At 33.8% G+C, this 16085-nt stretch overlaps 1 protein-coding gene across 5 annotated transcripts in view; it reads left to right on the plus strand.

Moving 5' to 3' along the window:
* VPS13A (vacuolar protein sorting 13 homolog A) overlaps window positions 1–16085 on the plus strand; it is a 243045-nt gene that overhangs the window by 21193 nt on the left and 205767 nt on the right. For all 5 annotated transcript variants that reach the window (XM_065530725.2, XM_005581971.5, XM_065530724.2 and 2 more), the window contains exons 2-7: window positions 4084–4127; window positions 5508–5550; window positions 9466–9561; window positions 10122–10223; window positions 13558–13667; window positions 14767–14826. In XM_065530725.2, the coding sequence (XP_065386797.1) occupies window positions 10160–10223; window positions 13558–13667; window positions 14767–14826 (234 nt within the window). In that variant the 5' untranslated portion in view covers window positions 4084–4127; window positions 5508–5550; window positions 9466–9561; window positions 10122–10159. The remainder of the gene's footprint in view (window positions 1–4083; window positions 4128–5507; window positions 5551–9465; window positions 9562–10121; window positions 10224–13557; window positions 13668–14766; window positions 14827–16085) is intronic.

Here is a 16085-nt window from a genome sequence, read left to right on the forward strand (position 1 = left end):
TGCTAGGTTTGGATTTTGTATTTTTTTCCCTATTAAGGAATAGATTTAGGTTATTGATTTGGGATGTTTTTTCTTTTTAAACATAAGCATTTACAGCTTTATGTTCCCTTCTAGCACTGCTTTTGCTGTATCATACTAATTATGATGGTACAGTCTGTTTTTATTTTCATCTCAAGATATTTTCTAATTTTTCTTGAGATTACCTTTTTGACTCATTTCTTGTTTAAGAGTGCTTAATTTCCATACATTTGTGCATTGTTCTGTTTTCATCTGTTATTTATTTCCTTATTTATTTTATTTATTATTATTAGAAAAGATACCCTGCATGATGTCAGTCTTCTATAATTTTACAATTTTGTTTTTAATTGACATGTATTAATTGTGCATATTTATTGGGTACAGGATGATATTTCAATACATGTCTACATTGTATAAAAATCAAATTGGTATTTGGAATATCCATCACCTTATACATTTATCATTTCCTTGTGAGGACATTCAAAATCCTCCTTCTAGGTATGTTAAAACATGCAATACAGTATTGTTAATTGTAGTCACTCTGCTGTGCAATAGAACACCAGAACTTATTCTTCCCTTCTTACTGTAACTTTGTTCTCATTGACCCATCTTTACCTATTTCCCCTCTCGCCAATATTCCCCAGCCTCTGGCAACCACTATTCTATACACTACTTCTATGATGTCAACTTTTTTAGATTTCACATTGGTGAGTGAGATCATGCAGTATTTGTCTTTCTGTGCCTGGCTTATTTCCCTTAGCATTATGTCCTCCAGGAGCATCTGTGTTCCCGCAAAGGACAAGATTTTATTCTTTTTCTTTTTAATGGGGAATAGTATTTCATTATATGTGTGTGTGTGTGTGTGTGTATCACATTTTCTTTACCAGTGCATCTGTTGGTAGACACTTGATTGATTTCATATCTTGGCTTTTGTGAAAAGTGCTGCAATAAACATAAAGTGCAGGTTTCTTTTCAACAAACTGATTTCATTTCTTTGGGATATTTATACATTAGTGGGATTGATGGATCATATGGTAATTTTATTTTTAAATTTTTTGAAGAACTTCTGTACTGTGTTTTATAATGGCTGTACTAATTTATATTCCCAAAAACAGTGTGTAAGAGTTTCCCTTTCTCCACAGTCACACCAGCATTTGTTATTTTTTTGTCTTTTTGATGATAGCCATTCTAATAGATTGAGGTAATATCTTCTTGTGGTTTTGATTTTTATTATCTGATGATTGGTGATGTTGAGCCTTTTCTCATATATATACCTGTTGACCATTTGTATGTTTTCTCTTTACAAAAATGTTGACACTTGTTTTGTGACCTCACATATATCCTGAAGAATGTCCCATGTGCACTTGAGAAAAATGTGTATTCTGCTATTGTTGGGTAAAGTGTTCTGTCTATGTCTTTTGGTCCAGTTGGTCAATAGTGTTATGTCCTATTTTTCCTTATTATCTTCTGTGTGTTTGTTCCATCCATTACTGAAAGTGGGGTATTGAAGCCTTCTACTATTAATATAGTACTATCTATTTCTCTCTTCAATTCTGTCAGTGTTTGCTTCATATGTTTTGCTGGTCTGATGTGTGGTGCATACATGTTTATAATTGTTACATCTTTTTAGTGAAGTGTTGGTTTTATCATTATATAATGCCCTTCTTTGTTTTTTGTAACAGATTTTGACTTAAAGTTTATATGTCTAATATTAGTATATAGGCTGAATATACCTTATCTGAAATGCTTGAAGTGATTTGGATTTTGAATTTTTTTTCCTTCAGATTTTAGAATATGTACATATACATAATGAGATATCTTGGGGATGAGACCCAAGTCTAACACAAAATTCATTTATGTTTCAAATATACATTGTGCACATAGCCCAAAGATAATTTTATACCATATTTTGAATAATTTTCTGCATGAAACAAAGCTTATGTACCTTCAGCCATCAGAAAGGAAAGGTGTCACTATCTCAGCCACCGGTGTAGACAGTCTGTGGTCGTTTGGCATCATCATTATTCCTGACTGAATTTATATGCTGATAAGCAATCATTTTCTTACATTGTTCACACATAAGTTCTTAACAGTAAGAAATATGAGGTACCATTAATTCAGTGAAAATATAATGTGTTTAGGGTGAGTAAGCAGCACAGTAGGGAATATCTGTATCCACTGTTAAACAGCAGCAACAACAAACCGTGGCAGGCAGGCTTTCAGTCTCCACCTACAATGCTGTGTTTTGATTAAAAGGTAACTGTAGAATGTACTTTTTTTTTTTTTTTTTAAGTGAGAAGAAACATTAGAAGCAGTTGAGGGGCCAGGAATTGGATCCTCAAGGGATGAGGAGGCATTTTGCTAGATGGCTTTGTAAAATGTTTCCTCCAGAACCATCTGCCTCACTAACTGTTTTTTTGTCTGAGAAGTCTCTGATTTTATAAACTGTCATAATTTCTTGTTCTGTTATGAAGGCATGCTGCTCCAGTCCTTTAATAAGCCCATCACACATTTTCACCACGTGGTCTATAGATACCTTTTTGCATTGGTAACATCATCATCTTCATCTTCATCATCCACTTGTGGTATCGTGTCAGCACTCAGAAAGTTTCCGATTTTGGAGTTTTGGTTTAGTGATGCCCAGGTTATGTAGGTACCTTTGCTCTTTTGGTTATTTTTGCATGGGTTTACTTTTTTTGTTTCTTTGCTTTTAACCTATGAGTGTTCTTAGAGCCAAAGTGAGTTTCCTGTAGACCACGTACTTTTATTTTCTCTCTCTCTCTCTCCCTCTCCCTCTCTCTCTTTCTCTCTCTCTCGCTCTCTCTCTATTTATTTCGAGATGGCATCTCACTGTTGCCCAGGCTGGAGTGCAATGGCGTGATGTCGGCTCACCGCAACCTCCACCTCCTTGGTTCAAGTGATTCTCCTGCCTCAGCCTCCCAAGTAGCTGGGATTACAGACATGCACCACCACACCTGGCTAATTTTGTACTTTTAGTAGAGATGGGATTTCACCATTTTGGTCAGGCTGGCCTCGAACTCCTGACTTCATGTGATCCACCTGCCTCAGCCTCCCAAAGTGCTAGGATTACAGACGTGAACCACTGCTCCCGGCCAGGATCCTGTTTTAATCCATTCTGCCAATCTGTCTTTTTATGGGGGAGTTAAGCCATTTATATTTCAAGTGGTTACAGATAGGGAAGGACTTAGTATTGCCATTTTGCTAATTACTTTCTATATGTCTTACAGCATTTCTCCTTTCTGTTTTACTGCCTTTCCTTTGGTTTAATTTTTTGTTGCAAATTTGATTCCATTTGTGTTTAATTAACTAATAACATAATTAATGTTATCATCATAGCAATGAGGTGTCGCTATGTTGCCCAAGCTGGACTTCTAGGCTTATGTGATCCTCCCATCTCAGCTTCCTCAAGTAGCTGGGACTGCACATGCCTGCCACCATGCCTGGGTGACTTTTGTGTTTGTTCTAAAGATATTTTCTTTGTGGTTACGATGGGATTACATGTAACATCCTAGTGTTATAGCAGTGTATTTTAAACTTTGGTTAATCCCATTTTGCAATTGTCTTATAGTTCTTGGACATTCTGTTCTATTATTTTTCTCATTTTCTTTTTTTATTGGCTTTGAATTGGGAAGTCTTTATTTCTGTATCTTGGGGCTCACTGATTTTGCATTAAATAATTTTTTCCCAATGGTTTATTGCAAGTATATTTAAATGTAGTTTACTTTTTGCATATTAATCTTGTATCATGCTACTTTGTTAGACTCATGTTATTTGTGTAATTCTAATTAAAATGTTGTATATGTTAACATTGAGCTACAATTGCAGAGGTCAAAAGTTACAGTAAGTGAAGATTTGGTTAAGCATACTCTCTTAGACTATGTAGGAGAATGAAGGTGAGATAATAAGATTATAGTTAGATTTTATTATCTGTTATGCACATTATTTATGTATTTTTCCTGAGTATGACAGGAATGAAGCATACTTATTAACTTTTTAAAATGAAAAATATTTGATTGTTTGAATCTTTTTTTTAATCTCTTTTAGGAGCTGTGGCCCTCAAGAATCTTCAAATTAAAGAAAATGCCCTGGTAGGTTTTGACTATGAAAAATTTGTAAAGTTATTGCATTTAATTATGTATACTTCTTCCTGATTCAGTTTGCCACCTTCAGTTATTTAAATTTGAGAAAGTTTTTTGTAAATAATTTTTGCAAAATGCAAATTTTGCAATATGGAGTTTTACTCTCCTTCAAAGCACAAATGGACAGTGTGATTTTTTTCCTATTTAAAAATAAATATTGTTTTAGGCTGGGCATGGTGGCTCACACCTATAATCCCAGCACTTTGGGAGGCCAAGGCAGGTGATTATTTGAGGTCAATAGTTCGAGACTAGCCTGGCCAACATGGTGAAACCCTGTCTACTGAAAATGAAAAAAGCTTTGCCAGGCATGGTGGCGGATGCCAGTAATCCCAGCTGCTAGGGAGGATGAGGCAGGAGAATCGCTTGAACCTGGGAGGTGGAGGTTGTAGTGAGTAGAGATCGTGCTGCTGTACTGCAGCCTGGGCGACAGAGTGAGACTCTGTCTCAAAACCGAACAAAACAAAAACAAACGTACAAAAAATACAGATGTTTTTATTTTGAATTTTTAACTTGTTTTCTGATTTTTTTTTTTTTAAGACAGGCTCATGCTCTGTCACCCCAGGCTGCAGTTCAGTGGTGTGATGATAGCTTACTGTAGCCTTCAGCTCCCAGGCTCAAGGTGTCTTCCCCCATCAGCCTCCTGAGTAGCTGAAAAGTTTTTAATTTGGTAAAGACTGGTTCATTTATTCTTTTAATTGCTTGTGCTCTTATTGTCATATCCAAGAAGTCATTACCGAATCTGATGTCATGAAGATTTTCCCTTAGGTTTTCTTCTAAGAGTTTTATAGTTTTAGCTCTTAGGTTTAGATCTTTGATCCATTTTGAGTTAATTTTTGTATATGGTATAGGATAAGGGTTCAGTTTCATGTTTTTGCGAGCGGATATCTAGTTTTCGTAGCACCATTTATTTAAAAGACTGTCCTTTGAATGGGGAGAATGTTTTGAAAGTATTTTTTACAAAATGTGTATTTTGCAAAATAGAGTTTTAATCTCCCTAAAAGCATAAAAGGGCATTGTAATTGCCACTTCTTTTTCTTAAAATAATATAAAATTGGTAATGATTTGATATGAGTAGATTTTGTGGTCATTTTTACTGTAGACCTTTATCCCCAATTATTATAAAAAGAGCAGCTTCCCTGAATTTTATGAATTTGATAATAATATCGCAATTATATCTTTATAGATGTAAATAAATGTTGATGGTAAGGAAATGCATAAGTTTATTAAAAAAAATCCCTTGAAATAATTTTTGGAAGTAAACAATATTCATTTGTGTTGTTAAACTCTGTATCTACTAATGTTTTGTATATATATAAATTTTTTCTGTAGAGTCAACTGGATGTACCATTTAAAGTTAAAGTTGGTCACATAGGTAAGCCATATTTATTACTGGGATATCCTCCTTCCTGGACATGCAGCCAGAATAATTTGCCTGATATCTCTGTTATGTGATATTTTTCATGTTTCTGAGCATCAATTAAAAATAATTATGTGTTTTTGTCTCAGTCGAGCTTCGTTGTGCAACTTAAAAATATTGTTTGATTCATAAATCTCTTGCCTAGTATTTGATAACCTAATACATTACATATCTCTTTAGGTGGTAAATTGAGTTAATTCAAAGGATTACCTCTAATGGAGAGCTTAGCTGTTTCAGTTTCCTAGGTTTCTGACTAGTTACCACTGCTGTTTTGATTAATGTTGGATATGTTGTGTAAAGAATAGGTTCTGGGTCATCCAGGCTCTGTGACTAGGGGCCAATTTGAAAACTAATTTCTGCTCTGCAAGTTTTTGTATGTTTTCAGAAAATACTCTGCTTTTTCTTGTTTGGTATTATTTTTACCAGTGTTTACTGTTTATATCATAAATATACTGGTTGAGCAGTAAATGGTTGGAATTTGAGGTTTTAACAGGTTTAATAAAAACTTGTCTGTCATGTTTCTTGTGTTACAGTTTTACTGGTTTAAATATTGTGCAAGATAATAGTGTCTTTAATTGGGACTTTGAGATATTTTTGTTATACAGATAGTTTTTGTAGTAGGATGTATACATTGTTATTGAAGCTATACGGTTGTCGCTTGGGGAACAAAGTATTTTGAAAGCTTACCTAAATTACATGATAAAGGTCTTCATAATTATGTGTACTTATGGTTGGTATTAGACTGCATACCATAGAAAGCTTTCATCATCATATGTTACTGACAGTAGAATTCTATCCTCTCTGCCCCTACCTTTTAAAGACTATTTAGCATGAGTAAGAGGGGGAGAATGTCACCCATTTTTATCTACTTAACATTTTAATTTTTTCATATTTCTGGTTATTTACGTGTGTACATTTTAAATACTTACAAGTTTGTACGTATTGAAATACTTGTAATTATGCTATTTTTACAATTTTATAATTTTTTTTATTAGCATGTAAAAAGGATTTCTCATAATCTGAGTTGATTTGATCTCATGTATTCTGTACCATAATAATCCAGTGCATGCATATTTGGATATTGTAGAATGATTTTATTTTTCCATTGGTACAAAAATATTACAATGCATATTTTTATATAACTTTTAAACTTTTACCAAAGGTCACTGAATTTTACAGTGATGATTATTATATTTCAGTGTATGTAAATTTAACCTCAATTCAAGAACAGTCAAAAAAATATATCAATAAAGTAGATAGACCTGTTTTCCTTAGAATCTGCCTGCCTTCTCTTTTCTTGCCTAATTTTGTTTAAAAATGATAATAAGGTAATTTTCAATGATAATATAAGATAGTAGAAAGTACACTGAACTTAACCCAAGATAATTTTGAGAATCATTTAAAGTGTTGTGTACCTCTATCATAGCACCTGTCTTTTAAAACTGTCATTATTTTTCCCCCCTTCTACTAGACATCGAGTTTCTTGAGAAGTGGGTTTAATTTTTAGTGTATCCTCACCATTTAGCACATTACCTGGCATATATATTAGGGGCACAATTTGTTGTATGAAAGTAGTACATGTTTCCAAATAAATGATACAGTAGCACAATCAGTTTTATAGGAATGTATTGTCCCCTTGCTATTATTAGGTATTGATCTTTCAAAGTTTTCCTCATTTAGAATGCAGAATTACAGGTATATCAGCTATAAATACACATGTACATATTATAAAAGAGGTTGTCTTCTGTGGAAGGCTTTTGGAATTACATCTGTATATTTTTCGAAATTTGCCAAATTTTCTACAAGGAGTCTACATTTTATAAGAGAAGGAAGAAAAGGTTGGTTTGTTTGTTTTTTGAGACAGCGTCTCGCTCTGTTGCCCAGGCTGGAGTGCAGTGGTGCGATCTTGGCTCATTGCAGCCTATGCCTTCCTGGCTCAAGTAACCCTCCCACCTCAGCCCCCGAGTAGCTGGGACTGCAGGTGTATGCCACCATGCCTGGCTGAGTTTTGTAGTTTTTTAGAGATAGGGTTTTGCCATGTTGCCCAGGCTCATCTTGAACTCCTGGACTCGAGTGATCCTCCTACCACAGCCCACCAAAGGGCTGGAATTACCAATGTGAGCCACTGCACCTGGTCAAGTTTGACTTTTTAAAAAAAAGATTTGGTGGTGAAAATGGCACACTGTTAATATGCGTTTATTATTTATACAGTTTTGTCATTGCTCTTTGTCCTTTTGTTCATTTACTGTTTTTGAAGTATTACTGTATATATTTTAAGCAGTCTGTTGGTACATTTATAAATAAACTAACCGTGTCAAATTTGTTACAGTTTTTTTCCCAGTCTGATTTCATTTTGGTTATATTTTTGGCCTGTACAGAAATTTGAAATGATCACCATGTTCTCTGATTTAAAAACTTAGAAAGTTATTCCCGTTTTAGAAATCAGATAGTTTAGAGGCTGGGCAGGGTAGCTGATACCCGTAATCCCAGTACTTTACGAGGCAGAGGCAAGAGGATTGCTTGAGGCCAGGAGTTTGAGACAAGTCTGGGCAAAATAGTGAGACTCTGACTCCACAAAAAGTATAAAAAAGAAATCAGAGAGTTCGTTTTTCTCTGAAGTGATATTGTATGATGAAATCTTTTTCTCAGTTTGAAGTTTTCTAAACACGGAGTTTATAAAGTATCATGAGATGGATCTAAGTGGATTTAAAAAAATTTCCCAATCACTAACCAGTTTTAGCAACATTGTATATTTAATAATCTATTCCTTACACAATTATGGCAACTGTTTATAAATCTAGACACTCATACCATTTAAACAATTTTAAAATATTTTAAAACTCTGTATTACGAAAATATTCTCAAGATACAAAACTAGAGTGAGTAGTTTAAGAAACCCCATACATAGTGTTTTTGTAGTTCCTTATGCTTTTGTAACCCTTATGCTTAAAAAAAAAAATTCGTTGCTATTTGATTGTCTTAGGCTGTTTTCATTAGTTTGCATAATTTTCAGATATTACCCAGAATGTTTTATTATTACTATATGTGTAGTTTTTCACATATATAGTTTATATGTATGATTATTACCATATGTGTATATAAAAATTCCTGTACATACGTACATATATATGTATGTAACACACATACACATAATGAAAAATATATATGCACACACTTATTTAAAGTATATAATCTACCTTTTATTGGGGGGAGTTAAAGGTCTCACTCTATCACCCAGGCTGGAGTGCGGTGGCATGATCATGCCTCACTGTAGCCCCGACCTCCTGAGCTCAAGATCCTCTCACCTCAGCCTCCCAAGTAGCTGGGACTACAGGCACACACCGTCATGCTTGGAGAATTTTTTTAGTTTTTATTCATAGAGACAGGGTTTCGCCATGTTGCTTAGGCTGGTCTTAGAACTCCTGGGTTCAAGTAATCCATCTGCCTTAGGCTCCCAAAGTGCTAGGATTCCAGGTGTTAGCCACCGCGCCTGGCCTAATCTACCATCTTAAAGCATTAAAAAAATATATATATGAAGGTTTAGAGTAAGGATTGGGGAAATTCAAAGTTATGATATTAACGATTGTTGATTAAGGGAAGAATATTGGTTTGTTTATGGTACAGAGAACTGCAAATAGAAGCTTGTATAAATATTTCAAATATAATCTAGGTTTTCCAACAATACTGGTATAAATGCAATAATTTCACATCATTACAACAAACACTTGTTGTTTTTGGTTGTAAAATAGCTTTCAATAAAGTGATTAAGCGGATCTCTTCTAATATCTGACAGAAAATAGACTAACCCTAAATGTAGGTTGAATGAGTAATATTTTTTGTCCCTTTTTTTTTCTTTTCAAAAAAATGTAGGTAATCTTAAACTTATAATTCCATGGAAAAACCTTTATTCTCAACCTGTTGAAGCTGTATTGGAAGAAATTTATTTACTCATAGTGCCTTCTTCTAGTAAGTTAAATTTAAAAAAATTATAATTTAAGTTTTTCTTTTTTATGGATGGAAAAATCTTTATATTCAAAATACTTTTGGGAATTTTTTGAGATTTTAATATTTAAATTTGATATTTGTTAATTCAAATTAAATTGGTTTTTACCCTACATTTTTGGAGATTTTGAATTAATGATTATTTATTATTATTATTATTTTTAAAGATAGAGTCTCGTACTGTCACCTGGGCTGGAGTACAGTGGCACCATCTCAGCTCACACTCTGCCTCCTGGGTTCAAGTAATTCTCCTGCCTCAGCCTCCTGAGTAGCTGGGATTATAGGGGCCCGCCACCATGCCCAGCTAATTTTTTGTATCTTTAGTAGAGACGGGGTTTCACCATGTTGTCCAGGCTGGTTTTGAACTCCTGACCTCATGATTCGCCTGCCTCAGCCTCCCAAAGTGCTGGGATTACAGGCATGAGCCGCTGTGCCCGGCCAATTAATGATTATTTGTAAGGATTTTTTTGGAATAACTGTATTTTTAAGGTAATTATGATTCTTCCTTTTTAATCTTCCTGTAGGAATAAAATATGATCCTATAAAAGAAGAGAAACAACTCATGGAAGCAAAGCAACAGGAACTGAAAAGAATAGAAGAAGCAAAACAAAAAGTAGTTGATCAAGGTAAAGAAAACAGTAAATAACAATGCTAATAAGAGAAGTGGAAAAGACCTAAATATTTATCATAATTGAATATTATTTTTCTCTGGAGATGCTGAGATTATTTAACAAATATGAGAGAGTCTCATTGCATGGGGAATTTTAATGTAGTTTGTATGCTTTGTTATGTGTACAGAAATTTTACCTTATGGAAATTTATCTTAAGGCAAATAATATGTCTAGCTTATTATTATTATTAGGTTTACATATTTTAAATATATATATACACACACACATATACACATACATACTAGGTAAGTTCAGTTTTTAATGATAGCGATTAATTTTATCGAGCATATTAATTTTCTAGCCTTTGCTTTCATATTCTCCTTATATCAATTCTTCACCCTTTTGGAGATACTTAGTTTCTTGATATATTTCTATTTGCCTCTATCTGTTTATTTACCCTCTGGCTTCACATATTTTCCAATTAAACTTAGACCATTTGTTCCATTACTGCAACCTCTTTTTCATTATTGGAAGCAGTGTCCTGCAGAAATCTAACTCCTTTTCACCTGTTCTCTGATCCTTATTGCCAGCTACTTTTTATACTCTCACCTAGTGGGTTTTTTGCCTTGGCATGTAAATATTCTGTTGTTTATCTTGAAACATGAAGTCATTTTCTTAACCTAGTCATCTGTTTATCTTCTTCTCCTCTGTCATTCGTTTAATGGTTAAACATCTTAAAATTAAAAAAAAAGTTTACTGACTTCACTGTCTCTGAAACGCATTGATTTTCTTTTAATAAAAAATAAGCTTCAATAATAAATGTTTTACTTGTTGGCAAACATTAATAGAGAGTTAACATGTAATTCTTCACAACATCTCTTGTAATTCTGTTTTTTCTTTGTAACAGTTACTTTATATTATGTGTAGTCATTTATCCTTACCTCCAGTCCTCTTTCCTAAGTCTCCTAGGCCTTTTCTTTTTAAAAATTATTTTTATTTTATCAAGATAATATATATGCATAGCTTTAAAAGCTAAGCAGTATTATAGTATCCATATTAAAAAAAAAAAAAACTGTTCCTGGCCCAGGTCCGCACCTATATTGCTAAATATGGTGCTTACACCTCTGTTTCTTGATTTATTTAGATATTATTTATATATAAAAAACATGTTATATATAACATAACATGCATATTTTCTATAATATATTTTATAACATATAATTAATGACGTTACATATTTTAAACTCATCTTGTGTTTCATTGGCATATATATGACATATAATATATAACACGTGTAATATGTATATATACACACGCATCCTTTTATGATGTACTATGAAGATTGACCCTATTTTTTCATCTTCTCTGTATAGTTTTATCACCTTTTTGGTTAAATCAGAATTCATTGTTTATAGTATCATGACTATATATAAATGTTTTATTTATATGTGAATAAATAAAAGTGGCTTTGAGTATGACTGTTTATTTTGTAGGCTTTTACTTAACCTCCCTGTTTTGTTATTGGGCTCTCCCTGTTCTCCCATGTACAAAATTTGGATCCTATTAGGGCCATTTTCTCTAAAATAAACCCTTGTGTTCTTACTAGGGTGGGAAAGGGATGTTGCCTGGATATTGGGCTGGGAGAGGGAGGAGACCTAACTTAACTGCTCATTATGCAGATTTAAATCAGTTCTTGTGTGATCTTCCTCTCTCTCCACTATGTTCCCTGTTTGCTATTTTTTGTTTGGTGGGTTTCCAGTTCCTGTATATTTCCAGGGTTCTGTGACTTGGTTTTTTGGTGGTGGTGGTTGTTTTAAACTCATCTTGTGTTCCGTTTTGTTACCCTGCAAGACATAGGCATTGGCATGCTTTTCAGGTAAAATGGATAGTTGGTTTTATTCAGGATTGGTGCTTTATTGACAGAGTAATATGAGAAAAAAGAGCAAAGGAATTTAAGGTGTTAGTAAAATAATGCATCATGGAATCTGAGCTGCATAAGGAAGTCAGGAGGAAGTAGTGGGTAGAGAAAGAAAGACTTAACATTTAATTGAATGACTAAATGAATTTATGAAAGAAAAGATTTTATTAGGTAGTGGTGAGAGTCAAAGATTAAAATATGATCCTCTGTCTTTAAAGAGCTTGTATTCTATTGTCTACTTAATTCTATAATCTATTTATATGTGTATATATTGATTTAATTCTGGTGTATTTGAGGTACATATTATTAATATCTTCAACTTTCCTTTATCTAAGGCCTCCTGGGCCAGCTGAATTAGAGAGTAGTAGGCAATTAGAGGAAAAGATAGATTTATATATATTATTTCTATATAGTACTAGAAATATGAAAAGAGGAACAGAACTACAAATAAAAAATAATATAGCTTTCACTGGTGTATTTAAAGGGAGAAAAAAGATAATAACTATGGTTATCAAAGGCATATTTCAAAAAAATTAGGAACCTCAATTCTTTATTCTTCTTTATTCTTTCTTTTCTTTTTTTGAGACAAAGTCTCACTTTGTCTCCCAGGCTGGAATGCAGTGGTGTGATCTTGGCTCACTGCAGCCTCCACCTCCCTGGTTCAAATGATTCTCCTGCCTCAGCCTCCCAAGTAGCTGGCATAGACCACCATGCCTGGCTAATTTTTATATTTTTAATAGAGACAGGGTTTTGCTATATTGGCCAGGTTGGTCTCAGACTCCTATCCTCAGATGATCTGCCCGCCTTGGCCTCCCAGCATGCTGGTATTACAGGTGTGAGCCACCTTGTTCCTCCAATTCTTGATTCTTTCTATTTCTCTGAAAAGTAATGGAACTTGAGATACTTAATACTGTTTTCTGAACATGAAATAGATGATGGACTTCTTTCATCCTTGTTCAAATGGAGAGGAAGAAGATCTTATTTCCTATTTTGTATTTACTGGGGGAGGAGGATATTCAACTGTTTTACACATCTGTACACAGACAGCTTAATGGTGGTATCACTAATTTTGAGAGAGCTTTCTGTTTTGCTGTTGTTAGTGGATTTTCTCATTTAAATCTATTATAATTCTTACCTACTAATCTTCATTTTTTAAATATGTTTTTGTACTCAGGCATAGGTTAGCAAATTATAAAATTTAATGTCAGCAAATTCTACATGGTCTGCTTTAGTCTCATGGCACAATAAACTAGCTTTTGAAAAATGTTTAGTTGCTTTTGAAAGACTTTTGGAAAGCAAGCTATTAGTGTTCTATTTACATATATATATGTATGTTTCCGCAAGGCAGCATAAGTATGTTACTTAAATATGTGGATTTTTATAGAATATATTTTTCATTCAAGTTAAAAAAAAGAATATTTGCAATTGTAGAACAACATCTGCCGGAAAAACAGGACACTTTTGCAGAAAAATTAGTTACACAGATCATAAAAAATCTTCAAGTGAAAATTTCCAGTATCCATATTCGTTATGAAGATGATGTAAGTATTTTAATATGTGATATTTGTTTTTATATTTATATGTAAGTTATTTTACTATTTATTGACACCTGCTTTTTAATGGCCAACCTATTAAATACCAAGAGGATACAGAGCTAAAGATGATGTAATCCTTCTTTTCTATAATTATAGTTGTAATTTGCAGTCCTTAGTATTGAGTGCTTGATTTTACACTTTCCCAAAATGTTCAGACATTAGATCATGAAGGAAATGCCTTGGGAGTTGTGAATTTAGCAGTTATGTATTTTAAAAATAATTTAAAGTATGCTGTGTTTACCTCCTGGATAGAGTACTGGTCTAGCAATTAGTGGAGCTAGCCTTAAATAATTCCTTGATACTGAGTAAGTCATTTGTTTTCTCTTAACCACATAATTATTTGCTTTATAATCCTATTTTGTTAGTCTTTTTTAATAATTTTTTTGTAAACTGGAAAACATGCAGTTTAATATTCCCGTGTAACACAAATATGTTAATAATTAATATTTTATTTGTTTTAGGAAAAATATAGGAATAATAGTTTTTCTGGAAAGTAATAAAATGTTTTTGGATGTTTGAAATAAGTTACTTCCCAAAAAGTTACCCCTCCCTCCCTCCCTCCCTCTCTCCTTCCCTCTCTCCTTCCCTCTCTCTCTTTCTCTTTTCTTGTCTTGTCTTTTCTTCCTTCCCTCTCTCTTTCTCTTTTCTTTTCTTTTTTTTCTTCCTTTCCTTTCCTTTTCCTTTTCCTTTTCCGGCCTCATCTGTCGCCAGGCTGGAGTGCAGTTGCCCGACCATGACTCACTGCAAGTGACCTTCCTTGCTCAAGTGATCCTCCCACCTTACCCCCACCCACCCATCCTGCAGTAGCTGGGACTACAGTTGCACCCCACCAGGCCTGGCTAATTTTCTTACATTTTTTTGTAGAGGCAGGGTCTCACTATGTTATCCAGGCTGGTCTCCAGGGCTCAAGCAATCCTCCTGCCTTGGCCTTCCAGAGTGCTGGGATTACAGGCGGGAGGCACTGCACATGGACAGTTTTTTCTATAAAGTGAATTTTGTCCAACTACTAAAAATCTGAGTAAATTTTACTTTCTTTCCTCTTTAGATCACAAATCGGGACAAACCGCTGTCATTTGGTATTTCCCTTCAAAATCTCAGCATGCAGGTATTTTGTTTATACAAGAATCCTAGCCATATTTAATTGTGCAACATAGTTAATTAAACTACTGCTCTTTGTATATGCCAGCATCAGAAATAGGTGTCTATGTAGAACGGGTGCAGAAAGGACCTTGATTGGATTGGAATCGAGGGTTTGTAGATTCATATTTCAAAAAATGGTTGAAAATCAAATTCAGAAATATGAGGTCCTATTATTCTTGGTAATTATGATGTTAGATACTTTTGCTTACTTTAAAAAATCCATTTCTAAGTTTGTAATGAGTAAGTACCAAATACAAGTAATAAATATTCATATCTGAAACTTCTATAAGCCTTCAAAAACATAAATCATCAGTTTTTCTCAATATCATTATTAATATTGTAGCATAGTGTTTTCCTGTTTAATTTTTGAAATCAAGGAATTTTAAAAATATAAGAGCACATAGAGAATTTTGAAGCTTGCTTGCCTCCAGAATGGATGGCTGTTAAATTAAGAGCCTGTTAACATAACCTATTTGCTTAAAGTCTTAAATATTTTTATAGGAATAAGCTGTTTTGGATAAAGTTTAAATCCCTTTTGTTCTCTACTTCCACCCACCCCTCATTCCCCAGAGATAAATATCCTAAGTTTTAAAACTTTTATATAATATATCTATTAAAAATGTAGGATTTTAAAAGTTTACACACGTTTTATATGACTCTTCTATAAGTTCCTTTTTGCACTTTCCAGTGTTTTTGACGTTTATCTGTGTTGCCACACTTAACAAAATTCAGTTTAACTGCTGTATCATATTTCATTACATTATTTTATTTGTTACATCTATTGGGTTTTGTGTATGATTTCTTTTTTATTATTATTTTAAAATTGAGCAGCCTCCCAAGCCAGAGCAGGCTCAGAGAGACTCCACAATTTCTTTTTAAAATGTGGCCCCACTGCAAGGAAAAAAGAAAAAATGGCCTCCAAAAAGTTATTCAAATACTATCATTAAGTTGAAAAATAAGAATGGAGAATTAGCCATTGTATTGGGCAGTGGGAAGGTCATTGGTAACCATGATAACAGTGGTTACTTATCATCACCTTTAGAAACTTGTCTGCCAGCCTAGACCTATTCAGTTAGAAACTCTAGGATTTGGATGCAGCAATCTGTGTTTTACAAAGCCCTCTAGGTCAGGGTTCCTGGGTCGCAGAACAGGAGGTAAGGGCTGGGAGTGAGCATTACCGCCTGAGCTCTGTGAGATCAGTGGTGGCATTCGATTCTCACAGGA

The sequence above is a fragment of the Macaca fascicularis genome, chromosome 15 (genome assembly GCF_037993035.2).
Source record: "Macaca fascicularis isolate 582-1 chromosome 15, T2T-MFA8v1.1".
NCBI classification, from domain to species: Eukaryota; Metazoa; Chordata; class Mammalia; order Primates; family Cercopithecidae; genus Macaca; species Macaca fascicularis.